The 23,258-nt window shown below is 39.6% G+C and overlaps 1 protein-coding gene across 1 annotated transcript; it reads right to left on the reverse strand.

Annotated features, from left to right (window-relative positions):
* Positions 1-784: 784 nt before the first annotated feature.
* lhfpl4a (LHFPL tetraspan subfamily member 4a) lies at positions 785-21,934 on the reverse strand. Its single transcript, XM_041979810.1, has 4 exons — positions 21,421-21,934; positions 2,820-3,056; positions 1,957-1,973; positions 785-1,526 (listed from the first exon to the last, which is right to left on the reverse strand). The coding sequence occupies exons 1-4, from the start codon at positions 21,824-21,826 to the stop codon at positions 1,473-1,475; spliced, it is 714 nt and encodes a 237-aa protein (XP_041835744.1). The 5' UTR covers positions 21,827-21,934; the 3' UTR covers positions 785-1,472.
* Positions 21,935-23,258: the final 1,324 nt, after the last annotated feature.

Consider the following 23,258-nt stretch of genomic DNA (forward strand, 5'->3'; position numbering starts at 1 on the left):
AATGCCCCCGGGGTGGTGTTGTCGCAACAGATGGTAGGTTTATTCCTTAAACTGCTGTCACGCCACGCCGCTACACACAACGGCAGATTGTCGTCATTGTTTCCACCAGTGTCTTCCTTGTTGGTTGCTTCTCTAAACAGAAACTTTTACGAATTTACCTCGCAAATCAAAATGTCTTTGCACCAGAAAGCTCTGACAGTATTTACTCGTTTCAGCATAAAGCTACACTGGTACTAACCCCTAACCCAAAACTGTTGGAAGATCAGTAAAAGAGCTGGTTCAGAGATATTTACAGAAGCTGAAATCAGGTCAAACAAGGTGAATGTGGTAAACCAGACCTCCCATCAAACAGAAATAAATGGAAAAAAGCTGTTTTTCTAACATCTGTTTGGCTGCATTTCTTTGCTCATCACTTCACTGTGTTGGACTCTATAAAGCAGATTAACTGAATCCAGTCAGTCTGAAGGCTTGTTTTCAGATCAAAAGGCTAAAACAGAAGATGTGATTAAATCAAGCTCTGATTACAAGGATCGTTCTTGTATTGTCTACTTTTCCACTGACTTGTGCCTTCTGTTAAAATTTACCCGAAGTTTCTGTTAAAAGCATGAAGACAGGGATGGATTTGACGAAAGTTTGTTTTCTGGATGTGAAGACAGCTGTCCAGCTGACGGGTCTGCAGGCTGAATACCTCGTTGGGCGCAGCAGGCTGGGCCTTAGTGACCAGTAACACCAGTTGACAGAGAGGAAATGCTTAGATAAAGACAAAATTTAATGTCATAAAAAGTCATTTAACACAGCAACAGGACGGGACAGGTGTGTCTCTCCTTTCCAGGTTTTAGTCAGTGATGCGTGAACTGAAGGATGAAAGAACAAGAGAGTCAACTTTTTTTTAGGATTTAACAATGAAAAGGTTTCTCTGTTTCATGACTTACAGGCATATTTCATGTAAGAAAGTTTTAACCCTGTTCCCATAGAAACATCTCACATACATGGATGTTGTATCTTAATTTGTCCTGGAATCAGACCATGTAGTAAAAAGAGAAAGTAGCAAAACAGTCCAGAAAAGGCTTAAAAATATCACAGTGGCTCTACAAAATTCATGTCAGATTTAGTTACTTGTTTGATTTTAAAGTTGGAAATTTTCCCATTTAATAAAAATATGTATTTTCATACAATATGAATGCAAGCATGATCAATATTTTCATAATTTTTCATAATATCAATGTTATTAAATGCTAAGATTGTGTTTCATGAATGATTTTATCCCAGAGTTTGACAAAGTTGATGGTCAGAGCCTCCTCAGACTGGCTTTCCTCATCAGACTGACGGATTGTAGGAAGATTCCTGCAGTTTACAGACAGCTGGACTTCAGCCTCCAAGCCCTGAACAAAACAGCTTTAACCTGAAGAAGTTCAGAGACAGGAGCAGGAGGAGCAACAAACTGGAGGAAGCTTAGGAAGGAAGTTTGGATCTCAGTGGAAACGCTGAAGTCCAAATCTTAGATCCTTGTTGTCTCGGATTTCAATCTGCAGGAGAAACAGAGACAGAGAGAAATGCAGGATCCTGAAGTCCAATTTTAGAAATGGTCATGTAAATTGGACTTTGGTAAATTATTTAGTTTGATGTGAAGTTTTCTTTTCATGTGGAAAAGAAATCACAATTTAAGTTTTAATGTATCAGGAGATTAAAGAAGAATCTTCTGTCTGCTGGTCCATACCAGATTTAGGGTTAGGAAAATAGTTTTAGGTTCAGAACTGAAGCTGGTTGATGTCTTTCAGATCTATAAAAGATGGACTGAACATGAAACAACATAATCCAGAAAGTTACTGCTGATAAAGGAGCTTCTACAAGCTGCTGGATTCACACACCCATTCTGCATGTTGGTCTTTTCATGATGTCCTGATACATAAAAACTTAGAAATGAAGGACCAAGTGAAAACAGTGTAGTACACTTACCCGTGACAGATTGAAATCTGTAAAAAAAGAAAAAGGAAACAAGAGCACATTTTTAAATTTACTGTCCCTGTAATCAAATTTAAATGTGATCATATCAGATTTAGATCTGGTCATGTTAGAACAAGTTTGTCTTTGTGTTGTTGCAGGTTGCAACTAAAAAGTAAATAAGGTGCTTAATGTTTGTACTTTGAAGTTTATTTAAATAAAGTTAATAGGTTACCTTAGGTTTGGGAGCAGGAACATGCCTCGACCACACTCCTAGTCACCGGGTGAGCTTTCTTATACTCGGTTCACTTCCTCAGCTCTGTCTCGTTCTTTCAATCCCACCCTCACACATCTCTAGTCTCAACATCTTCCTTTCTGCCTTCCCTGTTGTATTCATCCATCATCCCCTCTCCCAGTTTTCCATTCTCCTGTTTCTCTCCTCATTCTCTCCATCCCTGCTCCCCGTCCCTTACCCCATTTCATTTATCTTATCTCTTCTTCCTCCTTCCATCTAAACTTGGTCCTTCTTCCTTCAATTTTTCCTTGGCTGCCCTTCTACCGCCCCTGTTCCTCTTGACATCACTTATGCCTTTGTCCAGTGTCACAGTGTTAAACTCTCCCTATTATGATTAATTTATTGGTCAAATGATCATCTTCTTTTACCACAGTCATGGTAAATTAATAATCTTGCATTTCCTTTTCTACACTGATGTTGTTCACTAATCATAATTGCTTAAATATGATGATAAACTTAAATGTGGGGCATAGGTTTAAGTTTAAAATGTGAACCTTTGCAGTTAACGCTGTAAAATTAAGCACAGCTACTAAAATGTTCTGTTGCATGGTCTGCACCTGTTATTACTTTGTGGGGTCCTCACCTCTGTTGTCGGCCCTCAGCTCCACCTGCAGAAAGCTGCTCTGTCTGTTTCCCAACACGAAGGCCAGGAAGGAGAGGATGAGGGCATCCAGGATCCCAATGATGGCCAGGATGTAGGCCCAGCGCACCGAGCAGTTTCCCAGCATGTACTTCCCCGTGTTGTCACCACACATGTCCCGGATTACCTCTGCATCCCAGCCATCTGGGAAGATCAGACAGCCCAGAACCAGACATACAGCTGGAGAGGAAGATGGAGGGAAAAGAAGGAAAAATGAAACTTTAAGCAGTCCTTTACTGTGAGCCGTCCTGACAAGCTCAGCTCTGTAAAACACAACCAGCAAATCTGTCATTTGAACATTTCCTTTTTGTTTGGTAAACAAAAACAAAAAAATAAATAAATAAAAAAAAGCTGAAATAACTCAAAATGCCAAGTTTACAAATCAGCTGTGTAATGAAATGAAATCCTTTAGTTGAGACAACTTTAGATGATTTGTACCTCCGTAAATGCAACTAAGGGTAGCATGCAGATAAAATGGTTGCTCAGGTCTTGGGAATAGTGTCATCTCACCATGACAATATTATGAATCCATGTTATTAGCTAGTACCAAATAAAAGTTCACACACTACAATAGTGTATGTTTGAGTGTTTGTGTTTGTATTAGTGTGTATGGTTTATTTAAATATGTATATTCTCTTTATTAGATATAAATATATATATCCTGATCCTTAACGGCTGGTCTCCTGCAGGTTTTAGATGTTTCCCTGCTGCAATAATTTTCTGAGCAAGCTCTGCACAAGTCTGCTGATTCCCTACTTATCTGAGTCAGGTGTGTTGTAGCAGGGAAACTTCTAAAACCTGCAGGAGACCAAGACAGTGGTAAGTAGTGCAGATAATCCAGAAGCTATTTTAGCTCAGAGCAGCTCAGTCTGTCCTCTTGATGACTAACTGGGGGTCACAAGGCTAAAAATAACAACAGATAACTTGGATAATATCAAATTAAAGCTGTCTAGTTAATATTAATTGTGAAGCTAAGAATGTTACATTACAGAATTTATGGGCCAGAAATCTGATATGCACTACTGGATGAAAGTATTTGTTTTCAAGCAGTGTTACTGTTTTGTTTTCCATGTCCAGTACACTTTCTGCTTCTGAAAACTACTTATGTGCTGTAGTAGCTGTAAATGTAATCCTAAAGAGTCATAAAGTAGGTTTCAGCACATAGTTTAATCTTCAGTATTGGACCTAGATTAAATCATGCTGTCCCTGTTTAATTAAATGAAAATAGTAAATAACGAATTAGAAGTCAGTAGAAGAAGTAAAGCTGTCAAGAACAATTGAAAGTTCAGTTGAAGACTTTATTGCTGTAACAGGAGCACCTTTAAAGATAATATTAACATCTAATTGTCATTGTTAAAAGTAAAAGTCTACACTATCATAATAAAAGGGTGATGAACACTGGTTGGAGGGGCCCCCTGTGAAATGTTGCCTTGGGCCCAAGAATCGCCTCTGCTTGTTAGTTGTCCTCATTGTTTATATACCCCTTGGTTTCAGTTACTCTTTGCCAGATTGTCATGTTTCCCCAGTTTTTGTTTTGGTAAGTCCTCCAGTTCTTGTCATTAAAACTTTTATTCCTGCACCCAGCTGCCTCCTGCCTTTCAGTCCAGCGTTTGGGTCTACATAATCCACCCATCGTTACACAGTTAAGTTTAACATAACCAGGGCCGGACTGGGACAAAAAGTCAGGCTGGGAGTTGTTCACTCACCCAGGCCACCCTAATTCACACATACGCTCACATGCAAGTACACACACACACACACACACACACACACACACACACACACTCAGAATTCACCAAAGCTCAACATACAACACTATAAGCCACCAGTCCAGAGCTTCTGTCTCTTCTCATCAAAAGACTCAGTACATCAGTTACAGCAGGACTTTATTATTCATATCATGGTATCATGTTCATCTGAAACAACATGATCGAGTCATTTTGTCAACAAATAATTTCAATGCCAGTTTATCATACATATAATATGTTAACATCGTTACTCACTGAGACAGTAAAAACTAGAAGTGGTCATCAGCAGCTTCGTCTGATGTGATTCAACTAACATTAGAAAATGAAAAGGTCAACTCAGCTCAGATAAGAGACTGTCCGACTTTCAGAGGGGTTCCCAAACTTTTCCAAGCAGCAGCCCACCTGTGCAGGTATGTTTGGTCCAGCAGGACCCACCAAATATTTCATGCAGTAAAATAAACCAACAAGCATAAAACGCTTCAGTCACATCATTTACAAGCAGATAAACACACTGATGAAGTCAAAGTTTCCTCATCAGTTTTTAACCCGGACTAATAAAATGTTCCTCAGTGGCCCAGTTTACAGATGTTTCTGAGCTGGACAAGGACAGATGTGGACAGATGTGGGCAGTAGCCTGTGTGTACAGACTAGTTTGGCTGAGCAGCCTCAGCATTGAAATGTCCACCTGTCACCTTAACACAGCACATAAAATGAACTAATATTTTTTCTGTGATATTAGGAAATCCCATAAAGACCCCCTGTATGTCCAAGGTTGGAATAATAACCAGTAGTTTTAAGTTTGGACTGATATAACAATACAGCAACAAATATGGCAACGTTAACAATAGAATAAAGTTTTGACAGCAAGTAGTACCAAGATTACTACAATAAGTAGTACCAGGGTCATTATTAAAGTCACATAAGAACAGTCATGGACTAGCTGTAGTTTCCAGTTGACATTTTTCTCCAGATTCACAAATCCACAGTAGCAAGTGTGCAGAGACAGCAAAGGCTCCTGAGAAATTCAAATTCACCGGGAATTTTAAAGTTTGAGATTGTTACCCTCTCGAGTCACATGCTTTACTTCCTGTGTTTGTTACTTTTAGACACGCTTGTTGGAATATTCTGGTCTGTTTCAGTGTTTAAGTTGGAACCATGAGTGTGAAGGATGGTACAGGGAGAGAAACCCAGCGCCACCACTAACATTAATTTACAGTGCTAGCAAACATTTGGACACACTTACTCTTTGCATCTAATGGGAAAGTACCAAACTTTTCAGTAGTACTGTATGTATTACACTGGGAGTTGGAATGATGCTGGACATGAACTCAGTAACTGACCCTAGATCAACTTAATTAAAATTACTAGGAAATTATTTCATTAGGTTAAACTATTCTCTTCATTGTGTGAATGCAACAGGGCTTTTACTAGCGGTGGGAATTATGTCTCTGAAGGGAGCTGGATCTTGAGGAGCCCTGCCTTTCAAAGGGCCATTCAAAACACTAGCTCATTCTTTTAATTTTTCTTTTGTTAAGAATCGGCGTAACTCATTTTTAATCAAGAAAATAATTACTTGTAAGATTTAGAAGATAAGATTTGGATCAAAACAACTTAAACTTACAGACCCCACTGATATATACTCTGTTAAGGAGAATTTGTCTCAAATATTGGTCATAATTTCATTTGGCTTATGTTCCATAAGGTGGCTCCATATCCCCATGCTTTGACAGTGAGATGGATTTTCTATAGCAAAAAAAAAAAAAAAAAAAAAAAAAAAAAAAAAAAAGAAAAATTGTGGCACAATAAAAACTAACCAGGCTACAATAAATTTTCATGCAACACAACTTTACTCCAAAATCTTCTACAGATGGATATTTTAGCAATGCAAAAAAACAAAAACAAACAAAAAAGAAACAAACAAAAAAAAAACACACACACACAATAACAACAAAAAAAACCCCTCACAATGTATAAATTAGAATAGAATAGAATAGAAATACTTTATTAATCCCTTCGGAGAGCCCTCAGGGAAATTATTAAAATATTTAGCAATATAAAATCTACTGTAAAATTTTTTTTTAAATATATATATTGGAAAAATATAAATAATAATAAAAAAAAACCTAAGCAACATCAGTGCAAATTTTAGTAAACATTTTGTCACTGTGTGGTGGAGGTTAGGACCCCAAAAAGTGGTTCAGGCAACAGAGTGCCGGAGGGCACTCCCTCCAGCGCTCCCCCTCATAGACAGGAGCCAGAGGAGGAGTTTTCCGACCCGGGACTCCCTCAGAGACAGGAGCCAGAGGAGGAGTTTCCCGACCCCTGGACTCCCTCATAGACAGGAGCCAGACAGGAGCCAGAGGAGGACTTTCCCGACCCGGGACTCCCTCAGAGACAGGAGCCAGAGGAGGAGTTTCCCGACCCGGGACTCTCTCTGAGACAGGAGCCAGAGGAGGAGTTTCCTGACCCGGGATCCCCTCTGAGACAGGAACCTCAAGAGGCGGAATGGACCAGGGCGCTGCCGTGGGATGCTGCAGAGCTGGAAGTGACACTGGAGACGTGGGCCGTGGAGCTGGAGGAGGTGGTACGAAGTGTGGTCTTCTCATGTCTTGCCTCCTTCTAGCCACTGCAGCTGTCCATGCAGATGCACGAGACCTGGAGTTCCCAAACGGCGTTGTCCATATTGCCAATCTTGTCCCCCAGAATGGCGATTACACTGGAGTGCTGGCTGGCTCTGGATCCAGCCCCAGCAGAATTCCCACCAGTTTGCTGGAGCTAATCCTCCCATAAAGCATATAGCCTGCTGGGTCTATGTCTGGTCAGATCCTTCTGTCACAGTACGACGGAGGTGAGGACCCAATTACAGGACTCAGAGGCACACGGGATGTAGGAACAAATGATTTAATTCCAAAAATTCAGAAAGACAGAAACTATGCGACAGGGAAAAAAGCCACACACACACACAAATCCGACAAAGGAAACTGAAAACCAAAGGGTTTAAATACACTAAGGGACTGATCTCGAACAGGGGAAGTGAATCAGCTAAATCAAGCCAGGTGCACTGATGAGAGGAAGCAAAACAGAACCAGCAAGGGAAGGAACCATAAAAACAAAACAGAAACCCAGACATGATCATGACGGAACTCCTACATGACGTACAACCAAAAAAACAACTGAACCAAAAACCATGATCATGACACATTTTGAAGAGAAGTCAAAGTATTTGTGTCCGAACAAAACTTTCTGCTCATAGATGCACCATGTGAATGGAGCATGTTGGACATCAGACTCCTTTGATGGCACACGTGTCATGTGAAGGCAGCCTAGATAATTTGTATATAAAAAGAATGACTCACAAATGAACGGCTCACAGCTGCGACTCAATTCCCATTGTTCATTTCAAAGAGCTGTTCAAAAGAATTGATTTGTTCATGAACATCACATTTCTAGTATCTGTGTTTTTGGATTAACACACATGTCCATACTGTTATCAGTAAATGTCCAGGTAATTTTCTGCCAGAACACTATTCATTTTTCTACAGACATTTTCCTTTAAGTGCAGTAAGCTGAGAGAAAAAGAATAAAATAAAAAACAAAAAATCAAATGACACCCCAGTGAGTTCAGCAAAGTCTTGAGGAAAAAAAATAAATGGCTATACCTTAGTTATCTACAGGGCTCTAAATTAACACCTGCCAAATGCAGGATATATGTTGGATATCCTGGCTCTTCACAAAGTTCATAATTTGCCTATGAGCACCTTTAGAGCCAGCTAATTAATACAGGATTATGTCTGTGTGCATATGGTGTGAGTAAACGGGACCTGTTAGTCCACCTGTGCAGACAGATGGCATGATAACAGGAACATATCTGCTCCACAGGAAGAGATGAGATGGCTGATGAATGCAGAGGAAAGCTTCCATGAAAACGCAGTGCAACCTTTGTGTGCTATTTGTCATTTTATTCAACAAAGAGCTACGATAAAACCACAAGCTGTCCCTTAAAAAATTCTATTATGGATCCAACACCAACAAAAGACAAACAGAAACTTTTCTAAATGTAAATAGTACACAGGTTGAGCCAGCAGAACTAACCTTGCTGTAAATACATTTTAATGCATCCTTACTCACTGACATAAATTTATTCACTAAATTGAATCACACAGACAGCAGAATATGGGCTGGATGGAGGGTGGTTCCCTCAGATGTTCTCACGTCAATCAGAAATATGCTGAAACACTGCTGCCTTCGCAGAAAATACACAACAAGTTATATCTATAATTCTCAGTCTTTGCATTCAGCACATTTTTCTTTTTTCCTTTTGACTGGAAAATATATGTGTGTGTGTGTGTGTGTGTGTGTGTGTGTGTGTGCTCCCTTAAGGCCTGAGTAGTATCCAAGTGTGTTTGGAGTCCAGCTGAGGCCAATCTGTCCCAAACAGATGGGTCACTGAATGCCTCATTAACTAGACCACTGCTACAGCTGAGAGCCAGCCAAAGAAAACTCAATTCAATTCAATTAATTTCAATTCAATTCAATTCAATTCAATTCAATTCAATTCAATTCAATTCAGCTTTTCTTATATCGTTCAATTTAACTTGTGATATCAGCTGATTGTGGAAGGACAATGAAGAAAAGGAAATTCCTGAAGTATAAACTCACCATCCATTTTATCAGCTCCTCCTGTTCAACTTCCTGTCAACACAAATATCTAACCAGCCAATCACATGGCAGCAACACACGTAGTCATGTAGACATGGTGAAGATGACTTGCTGAAGTTCAAACTGAGCATCAGAATGACATAGACCATTGTTTGGTCTGAGTATTTACTGGGATTTTCACACACAACCATCTCTAGGGTTTACAGAGAATGGTCTGAAGAAAAGAAAATATCCAGTGAGCAGCAGTTGTCTGGACCAGAATGTTTTCTTAGTGTCAGAAGTCAGAGGAGAGTGAACAGACTGGTTGGAGATGATATAAAGTCAACAGGAAGTCCAATCAGTACTGGTTCCAACCAAGGTCTGCAGAACAGCATCTCTGAACACGGAACATGTTCAGTCTTGAAGCAGATGGGCTCCAGCAGCAGAAGACCACACCGGGTGTCTCCTGTCAGCTTAGAACAGGAAACTGAGGCTACAATTCACACACACTCACCAACACTGGACAATAGAAGATGGAGAAACATTGTTGGTCTGATGACCACCCAACAAATCTGCAGCAACTGTGTGACGCTATCATGTCAATATGGAGCAAAACCTCTGAGGAAGGTTTCCACCAGTCTAGCCTATAGCTGAATTTTATTTGCTATTGTTTAGAATTTAGCTTGTTTCATCATATATTTTTCTAATATTTTTACTACCTATTTATATGACTTTCTGTTTTATAGTTTTACTGTTTATTGTTTTATTGTTTTATTTTTTTACCCAAGTGGTTTTTACAAACGCTTTTATTTAGGATGTTTTGTTATTGTTAAAAAGTGTATTTATAAGTGTATTTATTCTTGTTTTTACTGTTCGACAGTGTTTCCTTGTCGGATCCTCCACACCGGTAGCTCTGCCTGCTCTGTCTGCGGGGTTGTTGCCATGGTGACTGCCCTTGTCTGGGTGGCTGGGGGTCCTGCACCGCAGCCCTGTGGCTGTGGTGTGGACCCCAGCCTGCCCTGACCTGAGTGGTTCCTGTGGTGGCGTCTAATGTGCTCATGGGTGGGCTGTCTTCCAATGTGAATGGATCCCCAAGATATCGTTTCCTCACAGCAGTGTTAAGCCAGATGTTTGCATTTTAATATTATTTTTGTACTTATTTTAAGTTCAGAGACAGTTATTAGTGATGGGAGTTCATGTTTGTACAGAATGGGGTATGTGTGGGCGGGGCGAGTGTACATGAAGCTTGGTTTGTATGTGCGTGAGTTTGTGTGCGATTGTGTGTGAACAATTATCGTTGTGCCTTTTTTATTTTTTGTTATAATTTTTTATGTGTGTAGGCTTTTAAATTTTGTATTCAATATGTATGATTTTTTTTTTATTATGTACAGCACTTTGTGTTGCCTTGTGCATGAAAGGTGGAATTTAAATAAAATTTGATTTGATTTGAATCTATGACACCAAGAATTAAAGCAGTTCTGAAGGACAAAGGGGTCCAACCTGGTGTTATGTTGAAATGAACTACACTAGCAGAATCAAATACGGTGCATATTTTTACACACAATTCACAGTTTTTTTTTTCGATAAAAAATTGTTAGTTTAAAATCCACATATTTGTGAAAAAAAATCTTTAAACTAACTGAAGTACCCTCTAGGTAGGATCTTAAGAAATTATTTATTTATTTTATTTTTTTTTATTTCTGCATAGTGAAAGTAAATAAAACATATAACAGAAAGAAGAAGAAAAAAATTTAAAAACAACAACAACAACAAAAAAATAAATAAACAAAAACTAAAAGGGTGTAGGCAGAAGCTAGTAGCTTATGAAATGCCTACCCATTACTAAAACAATGTTACCAGTTTACCATAATCAACTCAATTAACATTGAAAAAAGATTTGCATCATCACCACCACAATTGACAGTAAGAGCAACATGTAAAAATTACCCACAAACTCTTTTGCATGTCATTTATCATGATACTTCATTATTATATCATTTATGTACTTTCTTTTAAGTGATTTCAAAGCAGAACTCATTTTTAAGTCACCAGAACAACTGTTCCACAGTTTGACACCAGTGACAGATATACAGTGAAACTTAGCATTTGTCTGTACCTTGGGTTTGCTAAACATTTAATTTCCTCTAAGTTCATAACATTTCTCCCTCTTTTTAAACAGCTTCTGGATGCAGAATGGCACTTGATTATTATGCCATGGTTGTTCAAAGATTAAACTTAAAATAAATTAATGAAGGTAGGATGTCTCGACACTTTGAATGTATGCTACCTTATATATTACTGAAGGTAGGCTGATTTGACAGTTTAAAGGACCCCATCAAAGTATTATGCAGGTAAAACTACTTATGCAGGTAAAATGGTAAATGTTCTGTATTTACAGTATATAGTGCTTGTACCCAAAGTGCTTTACAGTTTACATCACATTCACCAATTCACACACACACAGCGGAAGCTGCCATGCAAGGCGCTCAACCACGACTCATCAGGAGCAATTTGGGATGCAGTGTCATACTCAGGGACACCTTGACATGAACTTGACAGGCCAAGTATCGAACTGGCAACCCTCAGGCTACAAGACAACCACTCTACCCACTGAGCCATACTGCCCCGGGATGATTCCACAGTGTATATTATTGAATAAAAATATTCACATATTATATAATAATGAAACACTCAAAATAGTTTAAAGAATTTATGATATACAGTTTCTATGAACATGCATATAAATAAACAAAAATTAGGTTTATTTCACAACGAGAAAGTCTTACAACACGGAGGTACAGCTGTGACACCTCAACAATATAAATTAACCCATGGAAGTAAGCTACCTATATATTTATGAAGGTTGGATGAGCCGACAGTGTAAATTATGCCATAAAAATGTGCTACCTTGTACAGCAGCCTATATTTGTGCAGGTAGGATGCCTCGACAGTGTAAATGAATGAAAGTTTCTATTATTAGGCTTTTATAATAATTAAGAACTCAAAATACTTTAAATATAGGCCTACAATTTCTATAAAAATACATAAAATACATATATTAAATCAAAGTTATAACTTTATTTCACGAGTCACAGCTGACGAAAGCCTCACAACAGTACAGCTGTTAAGACACGGACTTTGAGGGTAACATGAAATTATGGGTGTGTCCTTACTCCACATTGAAATGATATTTTCATAATATAGTCATTAAATCAAATCAAACTTTATTTTTAAAGCAAAGCACTTCTCATGCGTAAGAGCGGCACAAATTGCTTTACATAATAAAACAACTGTTTAAATAATAAAAACACAAGCACACTTGACCCTACTCTAAAATAAACTATCTCTAACTAAAAAATAACAGTATAAACAAACATATGTCTTGGCACCAGGTAAGAAAACAATATCCTAGGGGTCCAGCCACACCAAAAACCAACCCAAAACATGACCACAAAGTTCGTCACCATGGGAACGACCCAGATCAGGGCAAATCGGGCCCCACACCACAACCATAAGGCTGCAGTGCAGGGCCCTGAGTACCCCGACAAGTACAATCCCCATGGCAACGACCACACGGCTAGAGCAGGCATAATTCCCAATGCAAAGTACCCCTATGACAAAATAAATAAATAAATAAATAAAACAAAGTTCAGATCAATGTAAAACTGTAACAACAAATATGACCAATAAAAGCAGAATTTAAAATGAATAAGTGAATAGGTGACAAGTTTAATGATGCATGCGCAGAAGGCATAGGTAGCACGTCTCGATGGGTAGGATATAATGTTAGAACACCTGTACTACAAGGTGGACCTGATGAAGTGGCCAGTGAGAGTATATTTGAAGTACCCCTGCACTCCACTCTGCTTTCTCCTCCATAATTTTTGGTCCTATTGTCATGGCAATGTTACTTGTCTGCATGATCCTCCCTGCTGCTTCTGATTAACCTCATCCTCATCATCCTTCTCTTTCACTGTCTATGCTTTGTCTAGTTCTGTCAGCCTGGCTTTCCATCCAGCAAACATCTTCCTCCTTTCTCCTCTTCCCCTTTTATCTGCTCTTGTTCTATTTTTATTCCCTCTCTTTGTGTTCTTGATCGTATTGTTAGATGTTTAAAGTGCTGTGTGTAATGTTGCTCTAAAATGAAAATAAAACACACACTATCTCAGTAACAGACATCCATTCTTCAAATTCATTTCTTCTGACACAGCTCTGACACAGACAAAAAAAACAAACAAAAACAAAACACTTCCAAACAATCTTTTTCACTCTTCTCAATACTTGATCGCTGGTCTAAACAGACATGATGTCCCATAACTCACACAGTTCTTAGAGGATTTGAGACATTATGTTTTGGTCAGTCAGAACTTCTTTTTGGATTCCAACCTGGGAGATAACCTGAAAACACATGAGGGCAAGAGATTTGCATTTTGTGGGTAGGTGCTGCTCTGGGATGCTGGGATTATATAATTTACAAGAATCTATGTGAGATAATATCCCTCTGTGTTCAGGTGAAATGGGCCAATTCAGTCAAATGGAAACACTGTTTGTGAGGGGATGGCTGTATGGATGTACATACATAGAAACAGAACGGTCTTTTCACATGAGTTAATTTTATATGACAAATAAACTCAAATTTGTTATAGCATTCATAAGCACTCATACATATAAAAGCAGGGAGAAAGAATAGCTGCTGAGTGCTGGAATCTCTTTCATTAAGAGTTACTCGTGTTCACTTCTGATAGCCAGACAGGACTGAAGGAAAAATCGTAGAGAATGCAAACACTTAACCACACATGAAACTCGTTACTACTACTCGTTTACTCCAGAACTGTGATAATTCTTGGTGTCATAGATTGAACAAGGTGTTGGAAACCTTCCTCAGAGGTTTTGCTCCATTTTAACATGACAGCATCACACAGTTGTTGCCGATTTGTCGGCTGCATCCATGATGAGAATCTCCCGTTCCACCACATCCCAAAGCTGCTCTGTTGGATTGAGATCTGGCGACTGTGGAGGCCGTTGGAGTCCAGTGAACTCATTGTCATGTTCTGTATGTTTAGTGATGTAGACATCTTAAACATGTCTTCATGACTAAATGCACTGAGTTGCTGCCATGTGATTGGCTGATTGCATATTTATGTTAACGGTAAGAGGTGGACCTGATAAAGTGGAGGGTGACCCTTATGTATTTTTCCTGTTTCTCATGATGGGCATCTCTTTATGTAAACATGAGCCACATGAGTAAATTGGGAAAGACAGTAGTGATTAAAACACATCCAACAACCAAGATTAAAGTTAGACCATAAGCTAACACTGGCTTTATCGGCTCATACTCACATTAAACGACTGACTTTGTTGACTTTAAAATAGATGACACACATAATGTGTCTTCAATGACCTGCAGGTGACGTGTTGGAAGATGTGAATGCTGAATTATTTTCTTCACTGACCTCTTAAAGAGAAAAATGAGATATTAAAGGATGAGATGTGAGGGAATTTTTGGAAATGTAAAGGTTTTTATTTACTGTTTTTTAAATAGTTGTGGATTTTGACTTGTCTGTGGATGTGATGCCATAGATGGGGACTTCTTTTCAGATTATTTCATCTACAATGGGCTAAAAAGAAAAATGAAATTGTCTGGTGTCCTCTATATCAAGTCTGATGGGAGAGAAAATAATAATGATAATTAGACACATCAAGTCTACAATATTTTAAGAGCTTTGATCTAATTCAGTGTTTTTTGCCTTTACAGTAAAACGCATGATGGATTAACTGGATTCCTTGAATTCATGTAATGTATCTTTGAGAGAACTTTTACTTTTACAGAAGAAATGCAACCAACAAGAAAGTGAGAATTTCTTCCTGATGCCATTTAGAGGTAAGATTGAGTATAAAAACATAGTTAGGATTTGATAGATAATGATATTTTGACTGGGTTTTATCATTACAGAACAGACTTAGACACAGAATCTTGGACTTGGACGACAGAATAGTGGGAGATCCAATCAAAGCTGTTAATCAGTGTGGACAGATGAGAAACACGCTGAAGGATAGCTGAGATAAACCAGAACGTCATCAGCATATAGGCTCATTATGATGGAATGAGTTGGATTTTAATTCTGGTCGACTGCTGCAGCCAGCTAATGTATAAAAATACAGAGTTAATGGTGATAAATGGGCATCCTTGTCTGGTACTTTCTTATGGTAAAAGATCTTATTATTTTCCATCACTTGTTGTATGAAGTTTTAATCCAGTTTATGAAGCAAGGTTCAAATCTGACATGTTTTAGGAAGGTGAAGAGAAAGGGTCCATCTTCACCTTTTGGCACTGAGATTTCAGGTCACTCACCTAAAGTGTGTATGTGCTTTCTATAGTATGCAGCACTCTACAACTGTACATTAATGAGCATATTTGGAGGACAACCACAGTTCCATATTTACTCAAGGAAAGTCAGTTCTGGAACAAAACCAGACTGCTTAATTTTAAAGTAAATTTGATTTTCTTGAGAGGTATTTGCACTTGACCTCATCAAAGATAATTGTGGAAATATCTGTTATTACTCACCCATCCAGGCACTGTTTGAAAGACTAGCTGAGGTGAAGCTCAGCATTAGTTTGACAATGTCTGAGTTTTTAAAGGTGACATATCTGGGCCAGTGGGTGCAGCAACCAATATCATGGCAACTGAACCGTACTGATGTCCTACAAAGGAAAATGACCTATTTGGCCACCAAGCTCTTGTTTTTGCTGGGGTCCTTTGAGAAGCTACACACTTTACAAAGCATTTCTTCTCTAGGTGGATGCCAACCAGGTAGGGGCTGATCTTACTGCAGGACAATGAAAATGGTGTGGTAATACAGTCAGTTTTTCTTTCTTTTTTTAACCCCCCAAATTAGCTATGGTCTGTTTATCCTAAGAGGTTGAATAAAAGCTACTGGACTTGTTTTTCTAGCTTCTTTATAAACATTTCACCTTTCATTCGAAAGTCTTCTTCAACTGAAGTCTGTAAGGATTATCATGACCTGGATGACTGAAAAGACACACTTAGCAACACATTGCCATTGCAAAAATGATAGAATTACAGGCATTAATACTGGGTATGCAATGTATGAAGAAGCAAAGGGAATAGTAGTTGTCATTTAAACCAGGAATCACCAATCCTGGTCCTCGAGGGCCCTGCAGGTTTTAGATATTTCCCTGCTAAAACACATCTGATTCAAATGAATGGGTCATTAACAGACTTGTACAGAACTTGACAGCAAGATTTTGGATCCATTTAATTTGAATCAGGTTTGTTGCAGCAGGGAAACGTTTTAAAACCTGCAGGACATCGGCCCTCGTGGACCAGGATTGGGGTTCCCTGATTTACACTAAAAACCCCTGCTAGTTGTGTTTGTGTGATGTGATGATTAGTGTGTCCTTTCCTTTTTATAAAAGCTGATATTGATTGTGATAAGCAATTTAACTGTAAGAAATTAAACGGGTTATGTGACTGTGAAGAGTTGTCAGGTAATTCTGAGTTGCTTTGAATAGTAAGTAAATATCCATCCCTTTAGGCTAATGTCATCAGATGACTGCAGCATACAAGCACCTTTTGCAGGTCCCTCCTCAATCCCTCTTTGAACATTGAGTTTACAGCAAGACTAAAGCATAACAAAATCCCAAAAGTACCAGGCCCTGAGCTGAGAGAAGCTCTTTCTTTGTCCTCTCTGTTCAGTGGAGTAGAAAAAACCACTGAACTGACAAAACATTCACATTTATTCACTAAAAAACAAAATGTTCCATGAGTTGCAAATATCCAAAAATAGCCCATGACATTTTTATATGGACTGTCTTTACGTAATCCTTGGATTCAGCAGGCCTGGAGCATACACCAACGGTCAGCAACACAAACATCTCAGGTCACTTTAGAAAACAGATAGTGACAGCTCATTAAAGCAAAAATAACCTAAACCATCACGAACTGAATTTTTATCATCCCTTTACCTATTTTGCTGCATTGGTTTACAGTTCTGTTTAGCGCTGCAGAGCTTCTGAAGGGTTCTTTAAGATAATGTAGCAGGAGGAATAGTTTAGTCCTTCCATAGCTAAATTTGAGAAAACTACCCTTTAATTGCATGAGACGCTGGCCAGCCATTTAAGCTTGCCAGCCTATATACGCAGATTGCTCTGCAAGCTGAGTGTGCTTTAAATTCTGAGTCTCTGCCCACTTCCTGGTTGCCGGACATTGCTGAAGGTATGGGCTGCTGCAGCTACTACTGCAGCTTTGTTCTTCCTTCCTGTGGTGCAGTAGTTTGTTGTGGCTGTCTCTCTCTGTGACTTGTTTCAGACCTTCCCTGAGAGACCTGTGGGTCACTACTGTAATATACAGCTCTTTGTTGATTGTGTTTGGCCAGAAGTTCACACTAATTTATCTTCATTTTTTTTCTTTAGGTGCTGGAGGTCTAAGGCAGTGGTGGCTGAGCCCTGCTGGTGGCAGTTTCCCCTGCCATGTACCATGTGTATCCCTGCACTCATGGATGTGGGTCTTACCCTTCTGTGTGGGTGTGTAGCACATGTGTGAGGCGGTGTGATTAGGATGGCCTGCCAGTGTCCCTGCCGCTAAGCCTGCAAACACCAAAGATCTTGTGTGTGTGTGTTGTTTTTTCCTTTAACTTATTTGTAAACTGTTTTTCATAATCTGAATCCAGTCTCTTTCTGCCTAAGTTAAATGAACCTGAGTGCCTTAACTTAACTTGGTATTTTCTTGGGTGCAGTTCCCAGGGTGGTGTTGTTAGACGTTTCTTATGTTGTTGGTTTAGACTGACCACAGCCACTTAATTCTATATTCATTACAAATAACCACACTACCTCTCTTGCTTGCTACAAAAAGGATTCTTTTAGTCCCACATGAGGAAATTTACAGGATTGCAACAGCAAAGAGCAGCACTCAGAGGAAATTATCTATGTTCAAATAAGAAGGCAAAGAAAACTGTATTAAAGTGAGAGGCTATTTAGGAGCTGGTCAGTGCCTTTAGTGGTCCGGGATGGGGTGGGACTGCAACTCCAGCGTAGAGGACAGTCTTCTGTCAGCCGCTGTGATGCTGCTGCACCAACAGATCACACCATACAGGATGGCCGTTGCCACCACAGAGTAATGGGTCTCCAGGAGTGGCCTCTGGACTCCAAGAGACCTAAGTCTCCCCAGAATCTGGCTCAAGTTGAAAATGAGCTCCTTTGAGCATTGTTTTTTTTTTTTTTTGTTTTTTTTGGTTGAGTTTGGACGCTGCTTCTGTTTTTTCTTTTCTATTTCAGTAGATTATTTTTGTCAGTTTTTCCATCAGTCACATGTTTACACACATATCTTGGTATAATCCCTGTGTTTCCTCTACCTTTATATTAGGGCAGTGCCCCACCTGTTAAGTTAATTTTATCCTCTATATTGCACACAGCGATATCCAAAACCACAAACATGAGGAATTTTCCAGAGACCAAGGACACGTTCACCACACACTCTGGTCTATAATGACCTACACTGCCTGTCCAAAATAAAAATCAGCACCTGGATTTAACAAAGCAAACAGGTAGAGTCTCCCATTGGATAATTCCTGCATAAATTATGATGTACTAATTATTCATCCCTAACTGATGTAGTGAGCAGCTTCTTATTTTGTCAGCAAGCATGTGGGAAGACACATCCTGTGGCCGTGGAAAAAATGTTAATCTTGACTCTGGTGTCACCGTTGCACCAGACTCTGCTACACCTGCTCCTGTCAATCACCGTCGTTCTCCCTCTCCAGAATACTAATTAAGCACACCTGCAAGTAATCCTGGCTCCAGGAGATGGGATTACAGTTCTGCCAGTTCTCCTACCAGTCTCTGTCGGACCTCGTTCAAGCACTCTGAACCTTTCCACTTCCCTGTCCCGGTCCCGACTCCCCAAGCTGTCAACTTGGACTTCAGAAAAACTTAGAGATCGTAAGACTCCTGCTTCAGCCAGTTACTCTGTTTATAATAAAACCTGTTAAACCAGTCCTGTCTCCGAGGGTCCTTCATAACATCTGGAGCAATGGAAAAAGGTCATGTCATGTTGTTCTTACTCCCAGATGTAAGTTGCTTTGGAGAAAAGCATCTGCTAAATTACTGTAGAATAGAACAGAATATAACAGAATAGAATAGGATACACGAGAATAGAATGTGGTCTGATGAATCCAGATTTACAGATTTTACTGTACAAGCCTGTGATCAGGTCAGGTAGGTCTAGGTTCAGGTTGTGTCCAAAGAATGAGGTCAGCTGACTAGCTGAATATACTGAATAAGCAGATTATTCCATCAATGGATTTTTCTTTCCTGATGGCACGGTCATGTTCCCAGATGTCAATGCCAGGGTTTATGGGGCTCAGATTGTGAAAGATTGTTTCAGGTAACAGGAGACATTATTTTCACACATGGATTGTCCACCAGAGTCCAGACCTGAACCCTGTTGAGAATCTTTGGGACGTGCTGGAGGTCTGTCTCTCCCATCATCGTTGTAAGATCTTGGAGAAAAATTAATGCAACTCTGGACGAAAATAAATGTGGTGACATTAAAGAAGCTTATGGAGACGATGCTGTCATCAAAGCTGTCAGACTTCAACTGACTCAGAAGCAATCTGAATATTTCAGCCTAAATACTTTAACATGGGTTCAGATGACGCAAATAATTATATATATGATTGTATGATACATCTAAACTACAAATACAAAGCAAAAGAATTGTAAGAAATAAAAGGGAGACTTTTTTCCACCTTTCATTTGTTCTGTCATTTGGTGCACACTCTTTAGGTTTTAAATGCTCCATTCTGTTCAACACCTAAATTCCTCAACAACCACTCCTGAACAAGCAGCAGGTCTTTGAAAGAGTTAATGGTTTCAAGTGAACCAAAACCACAATATTTCCCTACAGTAACCTTGGTTGCATATTAGCATTGTATGTTAATGCTACAAGCATTAGTATCGATGTCTGACTGGAGTTTATAGAGAATAGAAATCAGGCAGATTTTAGATTGTATGATGACTTCATATTAAATTCTGCAAAGCATTAATGAACCCTGTTTTAACACATACTATAAAAATTTTAAATCAATTTAAGTTTTTTTTCTCTTGCTGGTGCATAGCCCAGCAGTAACTAGCATGCTCCTTCTTCGCCTGTATGGATGTTTTCTCCAGGAACTCTAGTTTTCTCCCACAGACCATCAACATACTTGTGCTTACAGTTTCCTATAATCTTATATCTGGAATGGAACAGGAAAGAAATTCAGGTGTATGAGATGTTTCTGTGTGTCAGTCTTTGTCATCTTGTTTATTTGTCTCTGAAGACACAGAATACCAGAATAAGTAAAGGATTTTCTAACGGTCCACCACCTGCAGCTGCAGCGGTCTTGTGGGAAGGAGCCATTAATACTTGTTCCAAGATAATGTCAGTCCTTCCAGACCAATGCACAATCAGCTACACACTCACTTCCTTCCCCAGAAACACACACTCACCCATTTAATCTACTTTATAAACTGAAATAATCATCAAAAGAAATCTTAATGGAAGTCAAAGCTCCAAACAAGTATCATCTTCAGCATAGTTAAACTCAGCGCTTCCTGACTCTTTAGGTCCGCATTAAGTTCCATTAATCAGCAGTTTGTGTGATCAGGAATCACACAATGATATCAATGGGAAACCGGTGAAGGTTCCACCTGAACTCATCCTATCTGTTCAACATAGTGTGATGGATAAGCCTGGGTGAACACAGATGACTCCTACTGCAGATGAATGGTATATAAAGCATACCTGCAACTCTGCAAACATTAAGACATCTATTTCATATCAAAATCTTTGTAGCTGATTCTGTTTGACTGCACATTGCATCCTCTAAAACAACATGTAAACACAGACTTTGGTGATTGTTCCAGTGTTACAAATGGAGGAATGAATGGACTGAGGGAAGCATTGACATGAAAAGGGAACTCTGACAGCCAAGAGTGAAGCTGTGATCTGTTTTACAGCACAGCTAAAGGAATATCATCATCACATTTCTGAACTAGTCTGCTCTGATGCAACTCTCTGCTGTATGCAGAAACTGTGCAGCAGCACCTGCGGCCAGCATCCATCCCCGTCCTCCGTTACAGGAGCTTTCCATTCTTACCGCAGAGTAGCTGCATCCAGGCGCACGTCTTGTAAACCGTGGCGGTGTTGCAGAAGAAGAAGAGGGTGAAAGATCCGATACAGCTGACGGTGAGAACCATGGACATCAACACGAAGAAGGAGGCCGCCCTGAAGGCTCCCGAAGGGATGGAGCTGAAGTCAGAGAAGCTGCCCTGGCAGAGGAGCTCGCGGTCGGACTTCCCGTTGCCCACGCAGTAGTGGAACAAGCCGAAGTATCCAGCCTGGGGGGAGTTGATGCTGTCACCGATCCAGTACGGCTCGATGAAGACCACCACGTTAATGATGGCCAAGCAGATGGTGAAAATGGCCCACAGGATCCCGATGGTCCGCGAGTTCCGCATGTAGTTGTCATGGTAGATTTTAGCGGCGTCTTGCGAAGGCAGCATTTTCTTTCCCAGCCCCCGTAACCCCCCCACATCCACCAGCACTGACTGTTGTTCTTCACTTGTTCTCTGGCTACTGATACAAATAATAAAATGAAACAAGAGAATAATAATAATAATAATAATAATAATAATAATAATAATAATAATAATAATAATAATTACTATTTAACAAATATCTAAGGATCCACAGACTCGTCCACTGATCGTGATCTCACATTTCCCACACCCCCCCTCTGCTCCCCTCAGATCAGTGAGTCAGTTCAGAGACAGAGCCGCAGACAGGGCCAGAAATGGATGGGATGAGCAGCATGGTCTCCTCTTCCTCCTCTTCCTCCTCACAGCGGCTACAAACTGACCGATGGTGTCCACTCAGCTGTGCGAAAGAGGGGACGCGGTCACCCTGTGGAGTTTCCCAGGACGTGATGAATCCTCCCAGAAGTACACACATCCAAAAACACTCCCAGCCTTTAACTTGCTCCACTGATAGATAAATAAATAAATAAATAAACAAACAAATAAATAAATAAATCTGGGTAGTCAGTCCTCACACACGGTGCACTTGCAGCCTCATGACTTTGGATGTTGTTTCTGCCTCCGCTGTCTCTGCGCGCGCAACCGCTCTCTCTCTCTCTCTCTCTCTCTCTCTCTCTCTCTCTCTCTCTCTCTCTCTCTCTTTAGTGAAAGATGAAGGCACGTGCACATCTTGAATTTTGATTTAGCGCAAACTGCCGGACATCTCTGTTCAGGCTTCACATGATTCTTTAACCATGCTGTTCATGTCCTGTCCTTCCGGTCAGTTTTGACCCGGACCAAGAATTTCCTTTCCTCATTGCTCAAATTCTAAACAACATATATGTTCAGAGTCTTAACATCTTTTATCACATAAATAAACGTATGATAAATCCTTAATAAATGTTTCAGAGAGCAGGAAGAGTGTATTTTATAGGTTTTACAACATTCATTTTTGTGGAAAAGACATAAAAACATAAAACCTTAATGATTTTGACTGAATTTATAAATGTTATGAATCATCTGCTGTAGGATTTTTAATATAACCATGTTTAGACATTGCAACCAGCAAATACTGTCTTCATTACTATATCATAAGAGATATAATTTCCTTCTTTTAAAAGAAGATTTTCTTGGCTCTAGTGGTGTTTGTTTTAGTTGTTAGAAAATGGGGCCTCAGATGGGGCCGACCCATTAAAGAGCTGCAGCCTCTGTTCAACCAGTTGGGCTGGACACCATCCCATAATTATCAATATTAAATAAAGATTTATCATTTAGAACACAAAACATTAAACGCTAAACACTTATTATCTTTTACTGAGTCTGTTCTTTCTGCTTGGTGGCATCTCACTAACAGACCGCTGTTAGTGAGATGGTCCAGTCGCCTGATTGGTGGGTCACAGTCTTGTCCAGCAGACAGGTA

This window comes from Melanotaenia boesemani, chromosome 3 (assembly GCF_017639745.1).
Source record: "Melanotaenia boesemani isolate fMelBoe1 chromosome 3, fMelBoe1.pri, whole genome shotgun sequence".
Classification (NCBI taxonomy): domain Eukaryota; kingdom Metazoa; phylum Chordata; class Actinopteri; order Atheriniformes; family Melanotaeniidae; genus Melanotaenia; species Melanotaenia boesemani.